Source organism: Podarcis erhardii, assembly GCF_964252035.2.
Source record: "Podarcis erhardii genome assembly, chromosome: 5".
In the NCBI taxonomy this organism is placed as follows: domain Eukaryota; kingdom Metazoa; phylum Chordata; class Lepidosauria; order Squamata; family Lacertidae; genus Podarcis; species Podarcis erhardii.
Genome location: NC_138509.1, coordinates 46,081,834 through 46,096,871, shown reverse-complemented (window position 1 = coordinate 46,096,871; position 15,038 = coordinate 46,081,834). Strand labels below are relative to the sequence as shown.

The following is a 15,038-nucleotide window of genomic DNA, read 5'->3' as shown; positions in this document are numbered from 1 at the left end:
AACTTTGCTTCAGGATGAGAACAGAAATTGTGCATCGGTGGTGTGGCAGCAGCAGGAGGCCCCATTAGCTAAAGTGGTACCTCAGGTTAAGAACGGTGTCAGGTTAAGAATGGACCTCCAGAACGAATTAAGTTCTTAACCCGAGGTACCACTGTAATTTGAAGCCATTGTTAAAGTGTTGTATGCACAGGCCGCAGCAAGCCTCATGCTGGCACCCAGCCTCCTTCCCTCTCTAGCACACACCAGAGGATGAGATTTGAAGCATCCACTTCCATTTTTAAACTTACTAGAGTTCCCCACTGTGCCCAAACTCTGGTTAGTTAAAACACTAGCTACCCAAGCAAATCAGAATCATAAACCGTGATGTGATTCCAGCTTGCTTGAACTAACTAGAGTTTAAAGTATCCAGAGTTCCTCACATTCCGACACAAAGGTGTGGCGCAGTGGTTACGGTGCTGGACCAAGACCTGGGAGACAAGGGTTCAAATCCCCGTTCAGCTATGAAGCTCGCAGGGGGACCTTGGTCCAGTTGTTGCCTCTCAGCTTAACCTACCTCACAGGGTTGCTGTGGGGATTAAATGAGGAGAGAAAGATGCATGTATACCACCTTGAGGTCCTTGAAGAGTAAAGAGGTGGGATAAAATGCAGCAAATAAATAAATAGTTGAATGTGAAATCTTTTGCCCTCCTTTCCTTGGTTGCAAAAGTTTTTCAGGGGAAGGAGGGATGGTGTGAGCCCAAGGCTTATTGTGGTTCAGGCAGGTAATTCTAAGCTATGGTTTAGTGTTACATCCAAACTTACGATTTAGCGTGAAATCTGAGCCTGCCCGTTGTTTCTGCATTATACTTTGGTATTTTTAAAGACATACTTTCCAACTTTAAAGCTTGCGTTCCTTTTTCTTTTTTCAGGCCTGTGTTGATTTCAAGTGTGTCAATGCAAGCCTGCTTGGCTACAATTGTGATGTAAAGAAAACATGCAATGACCGTGCAGTAAGTAAGAAAATGATGATCCTATTATTCCAGTGGTAGAGCAGAAAAAATATTCCAATATTCTGGCTATAAAAGCAGTTCAGCTATTGAGAAGATTTGCTTGCAGTCTTTATTGCCACCAGAAACAATTGCTGTAAAGGAGTGGGCAGCATGTGGTTTGAATAGCTATTTCCTGCACCATGCCATCAATTTTGTGAAGCCCTTTTAATATGGCTTTCAGACCGGTTTCAAAATCAGGATTCACCCACTATACAGAATCGTAATTCTGAACCTGTTTTGGTGGTAAGCTCCGTTCCCATATATTTGCACAGTAGCACCAAACATGCCACCCTGAGCTCCTTTGGGAGAAAAGGTGCGATATAAATTTAATAAAATAAGAAAAATAGTTTGTTTTTTATTTAACAAAATTTATATACAACTTGATTGTAGCAAAATCTCTAAGCAGCTTACAAGAAATATTAAAATGATTAGCAGCAACAATTAGAAACATTTAAGAACTATTAAAATATTTGGTAGCCCACCTGTCTTGTACGTGGGAACTATCATGCATGCTGCTGGTTTCAGCAGACACAATCTGGAGCCAGACAATGTTAGCATCATGGAACATATTTAGAAATGGCATATCACTAAATCAGGCCCATGTTCTTTATTCCATAGCATACGTATCTGTCGTTTGCTCTGGTTGTACTCATTGCTTTTTTACTTCCGAAGTCAAGGAAAGCTGTTCATCGTAGCATTTCCTCAAGGAAGTCGGAACATAATGGTGCCTAATGCAGGGGTGGAGAACCCTCTGTTTGTTCCTAGACTTCTGCTCCCATCATCCCTGACCAATGGCCAACAGCTTCACCATCCCCAGCCTAATTCTTCACCTCTTTTTTGGTCCTTCTTTCCTGTAGGTATGTAACAACAAAGGCAATTGTCACTGTGATCCTGGATGGGCACCTCCTTATTGTGACAAATCTGGATACGGTGGTAGCATAGACAGTGGCCCAACTCACATAGGTAAGAATGAGCTAGAGCAGGATTTCCCAAACTCGGCCCTCCAGCTGTTTTGGATTACAATTCCCACCATCCCTGACCATTGGTCCTGCTAACTAGGGATTATGGGAGTTGTAGTCCAAAAACAGCTGGAGACCTAAATTTTGGAATCCCTGAGCCATAGGGATTAGGCTGGGTATGAAGAAGGTGGTGCTAGATGCCTAACCTTCTCTTCTGCTGCACCATGACATTAATCCTAAATTAAAAGCAAAACAAGTAATTTTCATTGCCTTTTCTCCTTTAGATACATCACTTCGTGACGGCCTGCTGGTGTTTTTTCTGCTTGTGTTGCCCCTGCTAATTATAGTAGCGGTTGCAATTGTCAAGAGGGATGCAATTAAAAGACGTATTTTCAGAGGACGGAGAAGACGCCAAAGGTATGAAAAGAATAAGATCGGTTTTTAAAAACCAGAAATGTGTGCCGCATCTGTGACAAGGTTAAGTCAGGCAGTGTTAAAACAGTGAACAGCAGCAAAATACTGTATCTAAAATAATGAAAATCAGTTGTGGTCCCAGGGCTTCAGATTGCCTTCTCCCAGAAGATGGTGTGTACCAGAACCAAACTGAATATTTAATGGAGAAAGACATGTATTATTTTAACCTACCTGTTTACGTTATGTTTTAAGGGCTGAAAATGCACGGCAAGCAAGACAAAGCAGCACTCCAGGTGGACCAAAGCCACCAGTAAATAATAGGCGGGTAAGAATATTTATTTTTTTCATTGCAATGTCCTCTTTGAAGTTACTGCTGATGAATGAAGTTTGGGCTACTGTTTCGGCTCTCCACAGGCGCTGTGAATTTGACAATGATTTTCCATTCAGAAATGCAATTCTGCAGAAGGTTAGATCAGTTACATTAAAACCGTGCATGGCATTTTGCTAGAATGAAAAGATGCAGTAAGCTTCACTGCTGTGGTAAGAACCATGAATTCTCCTTACTATACATTTCTTTTCCCTCTGCAGCCTACAACGTCAAATTCTGGAATCTTTACGATATCACACTTTCCTGCTCCAAGGTTTGCACTTTTAAATCTTTTCAGCATAATTTTACAGGCATCTGTGCCTACAATCGGGGCAAACATTTAAACTCAGCAAATACTGGAGATTCAGCAACATTTGAACTGCCTACTGAATCCCTTCTCAGAGAGCCAATATCCAGGGAAAGGTTCCTTTAATCCCGGTTCCCTGGTGGGAATATCAGCAAGGGCTTCAGCAGTATTTTGCCCATAAACATTTCTCCTGTTCACCTCTATTTACCTGTGGCTTCACTTGTGCAAAGAGTGCGCAGTTGATGTGCAAGAGGTGGTAACCAACCGTGGTTCGTTCCAGAATGTTATTGGAGTACAGTTCCCTTCATCCCTAAGCACTGGCTATGCTGGCTGGGGCTGATGGGAGTTGTGGTCAAAACAAGGGTACCTTGTTGGCTACCCATGGCATAAAGGGGTAGAACTCTGGCAGAGTAGCTGTCATTCATACAGAGTAAATAAGTAAGTAAGTAAGGAGGGATAAAATAAGTAAGTAAAATAAGATAAATAAGTAAGTAAGGAGGGAGGGAGGTAGAAGTATTCATTATGTTTCTAGAATCTCTATTGACCAGCCTCTGAAATATGCCACCAAATACACACTACTAATACTGCATTTTATCTCCTTTAGGCCACCCATACAAGCAAACCTTGGGCCACGTCCATCAAGACCTCCTTTACGACCACCAATCCCACCCAGACCTGTTTACGCAACTCCATCCTGAGAAATTCTCAAGAGGGTTAGATGGACACATTAAACATATGAGAGGGTAGCAGAAATGTGCCAGTGCTAAACCTGTTACATATTTTTGAAAGTATTATTTTTTATCGATATACAAGTGAAGACCTCATTTTAATTTCTAAAAAAACTGTTGAAACGGTAACAAAAGAATATGGGAATTTTTTTCCCTGAATCTCTAGATAGACTAAGGCTGCCTTAATCATTAGATCAGTGATTCCCAACATTTTTTTTCTGAAGACCACTTGAAAATTGCTGAGGGTACTGATGGCCCATTGAATGATTATTTTTTTGCCTGTTGTAACGATGGTAATGTGCTGTGCTAGATGCTGTATGATTTTTAAATTGTATTTTTATTGCTTCTTCTATTGTATGTTATGGTATTACTCTATTACAATACACTAAAATACAATATATATTTAAAACATGACACGAGTTCTAGATGCTGCATCTAGCTTTGCCCACAGCTTTTCTGTGAATAATTGTTCCTTAAAATTCAGCTGCTTTAAACATAAAACAAACTGTGAATGAAAAACAATGAAGGGGGGAAAAACACTTTCTGAGTAATTTGCCCCCAATTCACTAAGGGGGCGGCATATGCATGGAACTGTGGGTGCAGAACCAAAGGAAGTGCATGGAGATAGAACTGATACTGAAAATTGGGTCAGGGGCAGGATTTTACAGACCCTGAGTGCTAATTACATGGTTGGCAAAGTGGACATTAATTTGTTTGAGAATAGGGGCTGACTCCAGTTGTTTGTCCTCAACTGGTATTGCCCAAGTTCACAGTTGTTAAGTTCCAAAATACTGTAAATGGATATTTTTCAATATGCCTTTTTGCACTAAAGTAGGCAAAGTACTCCTAAATTAACGGTCTAGTCTTCCATTTCTATATTCCAAACCTGTGGCAGGGGGCATAATTATGCATCCTCCTTATTTAATTTTAATATATAGGAATTTAGATCTTGGTTACAATATTGTAGCAACAGCTCACACTGTCAAAATCATACCTAATCACACCCATTCCACAGTGTTTTTGTTTTGGAAGTGAATGAATGTACAATCCGATTGCTGTGAATGCTATATTGTTAGAAACAGTAAATTATTTGTACGGGTATTTATTTGAATATAAGATTTTGCTGGCTCAAAAAAAAAAAAAATCTAAGTGGTGTATATAAAGCAATAAAATAATTAGCAATAGATAAAAGCAGTAGCATTTAAAAATGAGTAATACGCAATGAAATTATATGCCCAGATAGGCTTGCTGAAAGTTTTAGCAGACATTTAAAACACTTTAATGAAGATGTCTGCCAAATCATAGAGTTGGAAGGGACTATAAGGATCATCTATTCCACCCCCTGTAATGCAGGAATCTTTTGCCCAACATGGGGTTTTAACCCCCACAGTTCAGCTTATTTTTCTGAGAATGTGGGCTGTAAGGTTTGCTTACAGGTTCGAAAATGCCAACAAAAATCAAACTTCTAACAATACTTTTCAACTACTACTTTTTCTAATACCTATAACCATTTTATATGCAATTTTGCACAAATCGCTATTAAATACTTTACACAGTTGTATTCCAATGGCAATCTCCGTGAACTATTTTGTAAGAAATAAAATACTTTGCTATTTAATTTGCACGTGTGGTTTTTTTTATTGCAAGTTGGTAATATTTAAAAACAATAACTCTTTGAAAAATCATTAGAAATGTAATTTATTTTCATACAATAGATCGATATGCCTGCTCTATCAATACCGTTTGGCAGTTTTCATTAAAAGCAACTTACAGCGCAACCAACAATCAGAACCAACTTGCCTTGTCCTCTATTGCATGTGGCCACCCTAAACTGCTGCCCAATCACTGCAAGCGACAAAGGGGTGCCGGGGCTCCCCGCTTGTCTCCTACGTGCAACGGCCGCTTTTGCCCCTCTAGAGCCCAGCGTCGAAAGCAACCCGGAAGTCCGGTGCGCGGAAGTAGGAGGAAGCCCAGTCTCTTTAGAACTCCCTGCGCCGAAGTCCTTCCCCAGCGCGCCTGCGCAGTGCTACCGCGCGGAGTCAACTGCGCAAGCGCAGAACTGTGAGCCGTCGGTCCCTTCCAGTCACGGGAGTTTTAACGCTCTGCACGAGCGCGAGGCCTCATGGCGGAAGAGCTACGGCGCGCCGGAGGCCACCAGCTGGGGCTGTGCTTGCTTTGCGGTTTACCTGCCGCGGGCAAAACGACGACGGCGCAGGCCCTGAGCCGGGTCCTGAGGGAGCGCAAAGGGTGGCGCTGCGTCCCCCTCGCTTACGACGACCTCATCCCTCCGGAAGCGTTCGACCAATCAAAGGAGAGCTCGGGGCAGCGCGAGCAGCAGCCGTTGGTCAGTAGCCTCCTCCCCCTGCTCCTTATTGGCCAATGTGGTCTTGCGATTCTCATTGGCCAGGGAAATGTCTTCACTTGCCTGCGGGATCTTTCAGTGGTAGCCCAGGTGGGCAGAAGGATGCGCCCCAGCTTTATTTTCCTACCGCTGTCATTGCCAAGGATCCTTTTACTTCTGACGCCTCGCAGCTGAATCCAGCCAGGAGATCTGGTGCTTTAGGGTCAGCTGCGGGGTTTGCCTTGAGTAGGCGCTCACCAAGTTTGCTAAAATAGTAAAATAAAAATAAAAAAATCTGGGTATTGAGGGAGCCTATTGGCTTGTCCTTTATTACAGTAATCTGCTGTGGCATGGCAGCGATAAATGACAAAAGTTGTCATTCTAAATTGGCTGTGATTCGCTCCAGCTGCCAGCAGAAGGTTTGGCGTATTTCAACTTGCATCAAGAAAAGTGAGCTCGTTTTTAAAGCATCTATATATATATTAGTAACATGAAGTTAAGCAAGACTTGCCTGCATATTTTTAAAAAGCATCTTGTTTCCTATTATTTTCTGCTGAAAGTTCCCTTTCTGAATCTTAACGTTTTGCTGTTTTGATCCTCCTGTACAGACTGATAAACCAGCATAGTGTTATGTCTTGTTTTACAGTATTTCAGTATGCTGGTTGCTGGTTCAGGGCCCTTTGGGCTGAAAGGCAATACATAAATAAACCAGTGGTGGTGGTGGTGGTATTTTGCAAAGCAGTCAGTTTAGTATGGGCATTTGTTGATAACACAAGCTGTTTAGAAGATGTGAAATTACTTAATATTCATTTGCAGAAACAACCAAGAGTTTTTTTATTACCTTAAAGACAAATTTGTTGCAAAATAAGCCCTTCTTGAACATTCCTGTGGCTTCAGTGAAGTCCATGAATTTTACACTGCAATAGGACTGCAATCCTAACTCCTCTTACCTGGGAGAATTCAGTAGGACTTCCTTCTGAGTAGGCATGGTTAGGGTTGTGCTATAAATCTGTTGGCCTTTAAGGCACCAAAAGAAAAAGAAAGATAAAAGGCTAAATTACCTTCTGTGATTGAATAAGTGTACTACTTGATCTGTTGTTGATTTGTGGTAGTATATAAAAACTTAATAGTTTGTAATTATTACTATTTCATTTTCACTTGGTTACCCTGCTGGAGTTACTACTTACATGCATTGTAGAGGGGTTAGCATGTTTGTTGCAAGAGAAACAACAGTTTTGTGGTAGTTATACTAATAGTTGGGGAAGACTGGTAGCAGCATATTTTATTAAACTGGGATTTTGCAGCACAATGCCTGTAAGGAGGGAAGAGTTTTGGTTAAAATGGCATGGGTGGGCCATGCAGAGAATTATAGGCATGACTGATGCTAAGAAAGAATAGCAAATCATCTAAAATATCAAGTGTTCATTTAACACTGCAGCCAATAGCAAAACCTTCGTTGCTGTTAATGTTTCCAGTTTTTATCCAATATCTTGAACTCTAACCATGAATAATTGTCTTTTTACTTTATAGATGTCACACTGGAGATTATACCGTCATGAATTATTGCTGTATCTTGAACATTTCCTTCAAAATTTTATTAAAGGATGCCATTATTCTCCTCCTCCAAACAGAAATGAAACAACATGGAAAAGGTTTGCCTGCTATCTGAAAGAACAAGAATTAATATATCCAAGAACAGGAACTGAAGACTCTGCATCTTGTCAATATTTAATAGATTTTATCCCTCTCAGACCAATATATTTTATTTTAGATGATAACTTTTATTATCGGAGTATGAGATATGAAGTGTACCAGTTGGCTCGCCAGTGTAAGTTTGATATTATATTTTAAGGTAGCGGCTCAGCCTTATGACTCAGCAGTGCAAACCATGATTTGGGATGTTATGGCTAAAAGGGATTCCTACCCTTGTTGAGCAGAGCAAAGCTCTCTTGTTGTATCTTAGGGATTCCTGCTACATAGAACACCTAAACTATGATAGCATTCCGGGCAGCAACTTGTCATACAGAATTGGCCATTTCTGCATTGGTAGTGAAGCTGGAATTGTACTCCTTGCAGATGTCAGTTTACTTCCACCTGACATCCTATACATTTTGTGGTTCAGACAGATAAACTGCTTTGGCTGCCATGACCAGTGCCAGGAACGAGACATGGAGAATAGAAGCAAGCCAATTTGTCTGGAACTTTCAATAGTTTTCTGGACTATTGCCTCCTGAACAGGGTAGCTGGTTTCGAAACTGGAGGCCCTGAATAGCAATGGCTTAGTTCCTGAGTAGCTAATTTCAGAAAGTGGTCCTGGATAATGAGAGCTTGGGTTCTTGGTACATTTATTTTATATCATTCCATAGGGCTTCATCTTCCCCCCGCCCCTTTTAATATTTAGATCAATCACTGCAAGGGCATCTGGTGTTTTGGAGTTGGGAGTTCTTTCCTTAATATCGGATTCTGATGAGCGTTGAACTGGTGTCTGGACTGGATTACTGAGGTACTGTTGGTGGGTAGTTTGTGTGGGAAGGTGGTGCTCAGTAGTTCTAGATGTAGCTGCCATCTCCTTGAAGGATCGAGTTTGCATCTTGAGGTGCTCGTTGTCCCCAGCTTTGTCACCGGAAGAACAAGAGTTTGTCTGTGTGGCACAGAGTGCCTTCCACAAGCTGAGGCTGGTACCCCTGCTTCTGGACATGTACAGCAGTCCAAGTTCTGGTAGCTTCCGGAATAGATTACTGCAATGGAAGGCAGTTTGGAAATTGCAGGTTAGTTCAAAACATAGCTGCCGGGCTGCTAACTCGTACCAGAAGTTGGGATCACATTTCAATAGTGTTTGAATAACTTCACTGGCTTCTGGTCTGTTTCCAGAGTGATAATTTTTACCTAGAAAGCCCTAATGGCTTGGGGCTAGGATACCTGGAGGATTACCTGCCACCATAGCAGCCACCTGGACAATAACATCTTACTGCTGCCGCCGCTGCCGCCGCCTTTTCTGTTACAGTGCCCTCTTGTGGAAAACTCTCATCAGGCAGTTTTGCCTGGTCCCTATGTCATTTTTTCAGGGAATCCCATTTTAATTTAATTTATTTAGCAGTTTGGTTCCCTCTGATGTTATTTTTATGCTACTTGTGTTATGCTTTTTAGTGTTCTTCTTCATTTTTACATATTATGGCATTTCTGTCTCACCTCCGCATCCTAAGTGATCTTGGATCAGACACAATAACCAGTGAAAACCAAAAGTAAAATAACATTACGAATAATTATTACCATTCCATCTGCTTAATACAACCAGGTTCCCACATGTACATGTACTTCAGAAGGTCTGGCAGAAGAGGAAATTCAGTTGGTTCTGAAATAAAGATAAAGTGGGTGCCAGTCAAAGCTCTGAAAGGAATTTTTTAGTCATTTTAGTCACCAGGCCTCCCCAAACAATTACCAGGTCTGGGCAGGACTTTATGAGGAGAGGTGTTCCTTCAGATACCTAGCTCCTAAGCAATTTCAGGGCTTTATATACTAGAACCAAAACCTTGAACAATTGGCCTTGGTGGCAAATAGGCAACCAAAACAGGTCTTTGAGAATCTGTGTTATATAGTCTTGTGCAAGCTCTATTTATAATGAATACTAAACTCTGAAATACTTAGGATCCCACATCCTTACTTCATGGTGATACAGAAGACCACCTTATTTTGTGCAAAATTCCTGTGTGTGTGTGTTACGCCTACACTTTTCAGAAACCATGGTGAGATTAAAATGACCCTCCTATCATCCAGGAATATTTTTATATTTGTCTAGATACCCTGGGCTTCTGTCAGTTGTTCCTAGATTGTCAGGCTGATGTTTGTTTAGAGAGAAACAGTCGGAGAAAACAACCATTACCTGAAGAAACCATCCATGCAATGGTGCAGAAAATGGAAGTTCCAAATCCAGAGAAATACGCCTGGGAGCAGAACAGCCTCGTTCTGAAGACTACAGAATGTTCAGTAGAAGATAAGTATGTAGTCACATGAAAGCAGTTATTTACATTGAATTAAATGGAGGCTTCACAGACATCTGTGGGCCTAGCAGCGTGTAGAACTCTGGAGTTGTGCAGCGCTTCTCTATTCATTGATATTTGCCTTGGAATACCTTTGTTGCAGGGCACCTAGCTGCGGAAAGGGACATAGCTCAGTGATAGTACACGTGCTGAGCATGTAGAAGGTCCCTAGTTCAATCCCCAGCATCTCCAGGCAAGGTTGTCTGAAACTCTGGAGAACTGCTGCCTTTCAGTGTAGACAAAAGCTGAACTAGATTGGCCAATGGTCTGACTCAATGCAAGGCAACATCCTGTGTGACGAATGGATGTTGTTAATGTTACAGTTGTATAAGGGATTGTTATTTTGACTGGATTGCAATTGAGATGAATAAAATTTTGAAACACAGAACTATGAAATAAATCACCAAACCATCAATTCTAGCAAGTGGGAGGCCACCTAAATTATATAATTCGGCATCTGGATGGTTGGGATTAGTAATTGTATTATAATTTGGCAATGTTATAATGAGGCTGCCATTGGATTATTCTAACCGGAAACTAATAAAAATTATTTTATATATAAAAATAGAGAATCAGAAAACAAAAGAAACCCTTGCCAATCTACTGCGGCTCACCCTGAGATCCAAGATTAGATCCCAATTTATGCTTTGCTCACTCTTTTCTCTGCTGTCCAACCTCATTGATCTCAGCAAAATTCTTGCCTTGGACACTTCTGTGATGCCAGGGTCCCATCCTTAGGCGAGTGCTTACATTGCATGTGCATAGTTAGTCTTTCTTTAACATGTTTGTTTTCTTGACTTTTTCAGTCTTCAAGTGCTTGATTTGCTATCTACTGCTCTGGAAAATCCAGTGAAACCCCTGGAAGAGAATACAGAAGTAAAGGTAATATGGAACTATTACATTGGTAATAAAATAGACATTTGATGCCTGGCACTTCTGCTGATAATAATCCACTGGTGGAGAATTGTCCACTTTGGAGGAGAATGTTTCCTACACAGGAAATCTAAGACTCACTTTCTGCTCATAAAGGAGTTTGTGCTGTAAAGACAATTGGTGGAATTTAGTGTTGTGCCATTAGAAACACTCCATATGCACAAGCACATCAGCTTTCCAGATGGAATAGTTCCCCCTGTCACACACAGTTCTGGGGGTTCACACAGTTCTGGGGGTTCACACAGTTCTGGGGGTTCACCCCCCCCAGCCAATGGGGTATAGGGGGAGGCTCACTGCACAAGTGGAAGTCATTATGCAGGGCTTCCTATAGTGGGGTTCATTAGATGAATCCCACCCGATGGTAGTCCTAACTCAGAGTAAACCCACTGAAGTTCATAATCATGTCTAACTTAACTTTATTCATTTCAATTGGTCTACTCTGAATGGGACAACTCGGTGGCTGTAACTGAGAGAACTACCAGAACCATCAGGTCCCATTGTCAACAATAGATGGCAAAGGAAATGAGTGCTAGCCTTCTGTAGCAGACAAGAGGGAAGTCTGCCTTTTTTCACCTCATTTCACTGAATCAAAGTGTCTTCACATGTCTTATGGTTGTAAGCTTTCTTGTGTCACAGCATTTCTGAAAAGTGGAGAATGTTCAGTAGAGGTTCTTATGGCAAACTTCGAGTGCTCTGTACCGAAATTCCCTCTGTGTAGTTTCACACTTGTCTGAAAGTGCAAAATTTGTTGGAAGCTTCAACTCTCCTCCCTTTATGCAAGGAGGGTGCACAAAGCTCACCCCAGTTAGTGCATGTGCTCATAATGCCCAACTTTACCCTTTGAAGATAGATATGAGCCCAGTTCTAAAAACATTTTTTCTGGTTGATTGCGGCTAGGAAATGGATCGTGCTATTTGTGCAGCCAGTGTTCTTCATCAAGCAGACCAGGCTGTCAGGCGAGCTGTCTCTCAGACCATGAAGACTGCTAAAGGTATGCTTATTTGCAAGAGGTTGCTTAACTTGCTTTGCATGCACTTAAATTAGAAAGGCACAGTGCAACAAAACCATACATGTGCAGCGGTTTATGACTACTATTTAAAGACACTGTTTATGCACAAAGGCCCTATACATGCCAGTTGTCCTCTATTTCTGAAGATTCCTCTTTTGGAGATCCCACTCCTGAGGAGGTAAGTCTCTATTCATTTTCAAAAGAATAGTGGCTTTGCTTAAACCTCTTGAACTTTTGATCTTCCTTCCCCTTTAAAATAATAATAATTTTATTATTTATATCCCACCCATGTGGCTGGGTCTCCTCAGCCACTCTGGGCAGCTCCCAACAGAATACTAAAAACACAATAAAGCATCAAACATTATAAACTTCCCTAAACAGGGCTGCCTTCAGTTGTCTTCTAAAAGTCAAATAGTTGTTTATTTAATTGACATCTGATGGGAGGGTGTTCCACAGGGTGGGTGCCACTACGGAGAAGGCCCTCTGCCTGGTTTAAGATAAATTTAATATAACAGTAGGTAAATCACCATGTGCTGTATATTTTGTTTCCCTAGATAATAACCTTACCCCAAAGGAGATGAAGAGCTTGGCAGATGAACTAAATATGCTGAAAGTGGAATTTTTGGAAGATTTGAGGCACAGAGAAAATGAGAAAAATAACCAATTGAATATAAATGTAACCTCTTTATTCAGCCAACAGGCAGATGGCATTGTTAAGAAATATTTAAGTGAGAAGTAGTAGCATTTTTATATATTCAGTGAAGGGGGATATAACGCTGTGGCATGTGGGTTCGGCAAGAATACTAGATATTGCTGAGATTTGGCATCTGATGTCTCAGTGGGGGGAAAAACTGGGCCAATTCCCTCACTCTCTCTGTTCGGACTGACTGCCAAAAATACCAGTTGTACCAAGAAGCTTCAGGATCCATAGGGAGAAGAAAGATAGTGAGATAGTCTGAAATATTTTACTCTTTGCTATAATTTGAAATATGTCTGCAGCCAGGATCATTGACTTATACATATGACCCAGATGTTGTTAAACTTCAAAGTCCCACCAGCCCCTACTAGCATGGCTGAAGGTCTAATGGACGATGGTAGTTGTAGTCCAACAACTGGAGGGCAAGGGGCATAGTGGGCAAACAATGGCTGGATCTAGACACATTAAAGAAGCATTCCAGTTAAAAGCGTTGTAAATTTAAACAGGGAAAACAAGTACTGTAGAGAAAAACAGGACTCTACAGTGCCATCTGTTGGCACAGTGTTATATCGCATATACAACGCATATACCGTATTTTTTGCTCTATTGGGCGCACTTTTCCCCCTCAAAAAATTGAGGGGAAATGTGTGTGCGTCCTATGGAGCGAATGCAGGCTCCTTGGCTTCAGCGATAGCAACGCTAAGCCTCCGAAGCGCAGAGGGAGCACTCTGTTCTCCAAAGGCTTTGTGTTGCTTTCGCTGAAGCCTGGAGAGCGAGAGGCGTCGGTGCGCAACGACCCCTCTCGCTCTCCAGGCTTCAGGGATAGCTGCACACAGCCCCTCCGGCAGGGAGAGGCTGTACGTGACTATGGCTTCTTTAGCCCCGCGCAGCTTCTCCCGGGAGGGAGTGGTTGCATGGAGCTAAAGAGGAAGCCAGAGCAGCCAGCGGGATCCATCCCGCTGGCTGCCTTGACTTGTGACATAGCCGCGAGCAACCCCTCCGGCAGGGAGAGGTTGCGCGCATCCTGTACGCTGCTGTTTGGGGCTGGGGGGGCAGTAAGATTTTTTTTCTTGATTTCCCCCCCTAAAAACGGTGTTCCCTATGGTCCGGTGCGCCCTATGGAGCGAAAAATACAGTAAATCACTTTTTCTTTACCAATTTGGCTGAGTTCTGTGTGTAGCTTTAGCACTGTTATAAAATACTGTACATTAAAGACCATCAGAATCAAAAGAATTGTGCCTTTCCATATTTGTTCCATCTAGTGCTTCCCAGACTGCTGTTTCATTTTTATTTATAAAGGGTATGCATATAGTACTTCCGGCTATATATTCCACATTTTGTGAATTGTTTCCATCAAAGGTACAGTGGTACCTTGGAAGTTGAATGTAATCCGTTCCAGAAGTCTGTTTGACTTCCAAAACGTTCGGAAACGAAGGCCCAACTTCCAACTGGCTGTAGGAAGCTGCTGTAGCAAATTGGAAACCGCATCAGAGGTTTGGGTTCCAAAGAACGTTTGCAAACCGGAACACTCACTCCCGGGTTTGCAGCTCCTTATAACATTAAGGCTTTGTTTTGCTTTAATTAATAGTTCCTATTGAAATTTTTCTTATTTGGGGCCTGAATATGGGGAAAGAGACAGTGGAAAATGTTGTTTAGAAATTAATTTTGATGCTACAGCATAGAATGAGGCTAATACGCTTTTTCAAAACACCAATCCTGGATGTTTTGTTACTGAAATGAGCTGCTCTGTATCAGTGGTAAAGCCAGAGTCTGCAACATCCCATCCTTATGCCTTACTTAGTGGAAGCAGTAAAGGCTCTATTGTACTTAGTATACCTTGTACTAACATTCTTGAGCATTTTGGCATTGTAGATCCCAATGGTAAGTGACATCATGTGTGAGCATCTGCTTTTAGTCCCAGCTCATTTCTTGTTGGTTTAAGTCTGTTGTCTGCTGCAGGTCAGGTGTCACTACTAGCTCTTTGGCTGAAAGGTCTCTAAAAAACAGTAGTGCACAGGGTTTCCATTTCCACTGCCCACCGCAACAGTGGCCTCATGTTTTCAAAAGCTGCCATGACCTGAAGCAATTGCTCAGGTTATCTACATGTTTCCAAGCCTCACCTTTTGACTATCTGCCTGACTTTAAGGAGTACAGGAACTCTACAAAAATTGAAGCCATGACCCTGACCATAGCCCTTTATTGCTCAATTCTATTTTGT

At 41.8% G+C, this 15,038-nt stretch overlaps 2 protein-coding genes across 5 annotated transcripts in view; both read left to right on the top strand.

Moving 5' to 3' along the window:
• LOC309342810 (disintegrin and metalloproteinase domain-containing protein 9-like) overlaps positions 1-4,197 on the top strand; it is a 32,596-nt gene extending 28,399 nt beyond the window's left edge. For all 4 annotated transcript variants that reach the window (XM_081863664.1, XM_081863665.1, XM_081863666.1 and 1 more), the window contains exons 18-23: positions 909-989; positions 1,886-1,991; positions 2,272-2,404; positions 2,654-2,726; positions 2,990-3,042; positions 3,680-4,197. In XM_081863664.1, coding sequence (XP_081719790.1) covers positions 909-989; positions 1,886-1,991; positions 2,272-2,404; positions 2,654-2,726; positions 2,990-3,042; positions 3,680-3,773 — 540 coding nt within the window. In that variant the 3' untranslated portion in view covers positions 3,774-4,197. The remainder of the gene's footprint in view (positions 1-908; positions 990-1,885; positions 1,992-2,271; positions 2,405-2,653; positions 2,727-2,989; positions 3,043-3,679) is intronic.
• A 1,203-nt stretch (positions 4,198-5,400) lies between these two features.
• Positions 5,401-12,965, top strand: PSTK (phosphoseryl-tRNA kinase). The gene is made up of 6 exons (XM_081863772.1): positions 5,401-6,147; positions 7,675-7,972; positions 9,941-10,139; positions 10,988-11,063; positions 12,012-12,105; positions 12,678-12,965. Exons 1-6 carry the CDS (start codon positions 5,926-5,928, stop codon positions 12,860-12,862), a joined length of 1,074 nt encoding a protein of 357 aa, XP_081719898.1. The 5' UTR covers positions 5,401-5,925; the 3' UTR covers positions 12,863-12,965.
• Positions 12,966-15,038: the final 2,073 nt, after the last annotated feature.

Excerpts from the sequence above, each read along its gene's own strand:
- PSTK (XM_081863772.1), top strand. The coding sequence starts at position 5,926 with ATGGCGGAAGAGCTACGGCGCGCCGGAGGCCACCAGCTGGGGCTGTGC. Across the intron at positions 6,148-7,674 it reads AGCGCGAGCAGCAGCCGTTG|ATGTCACACTGGAGATTATA; the intron begins GTCAGTAGCCTC and ends TTTACTTTATAG. Across the intron at positions 12,106-12,677 it reads GACCATGAAGACTGCTAAAG|ATAATAACCTTACCCCAAAG; the intron begins GTATGCTTATTT and ends TTGTTTCCCTAG.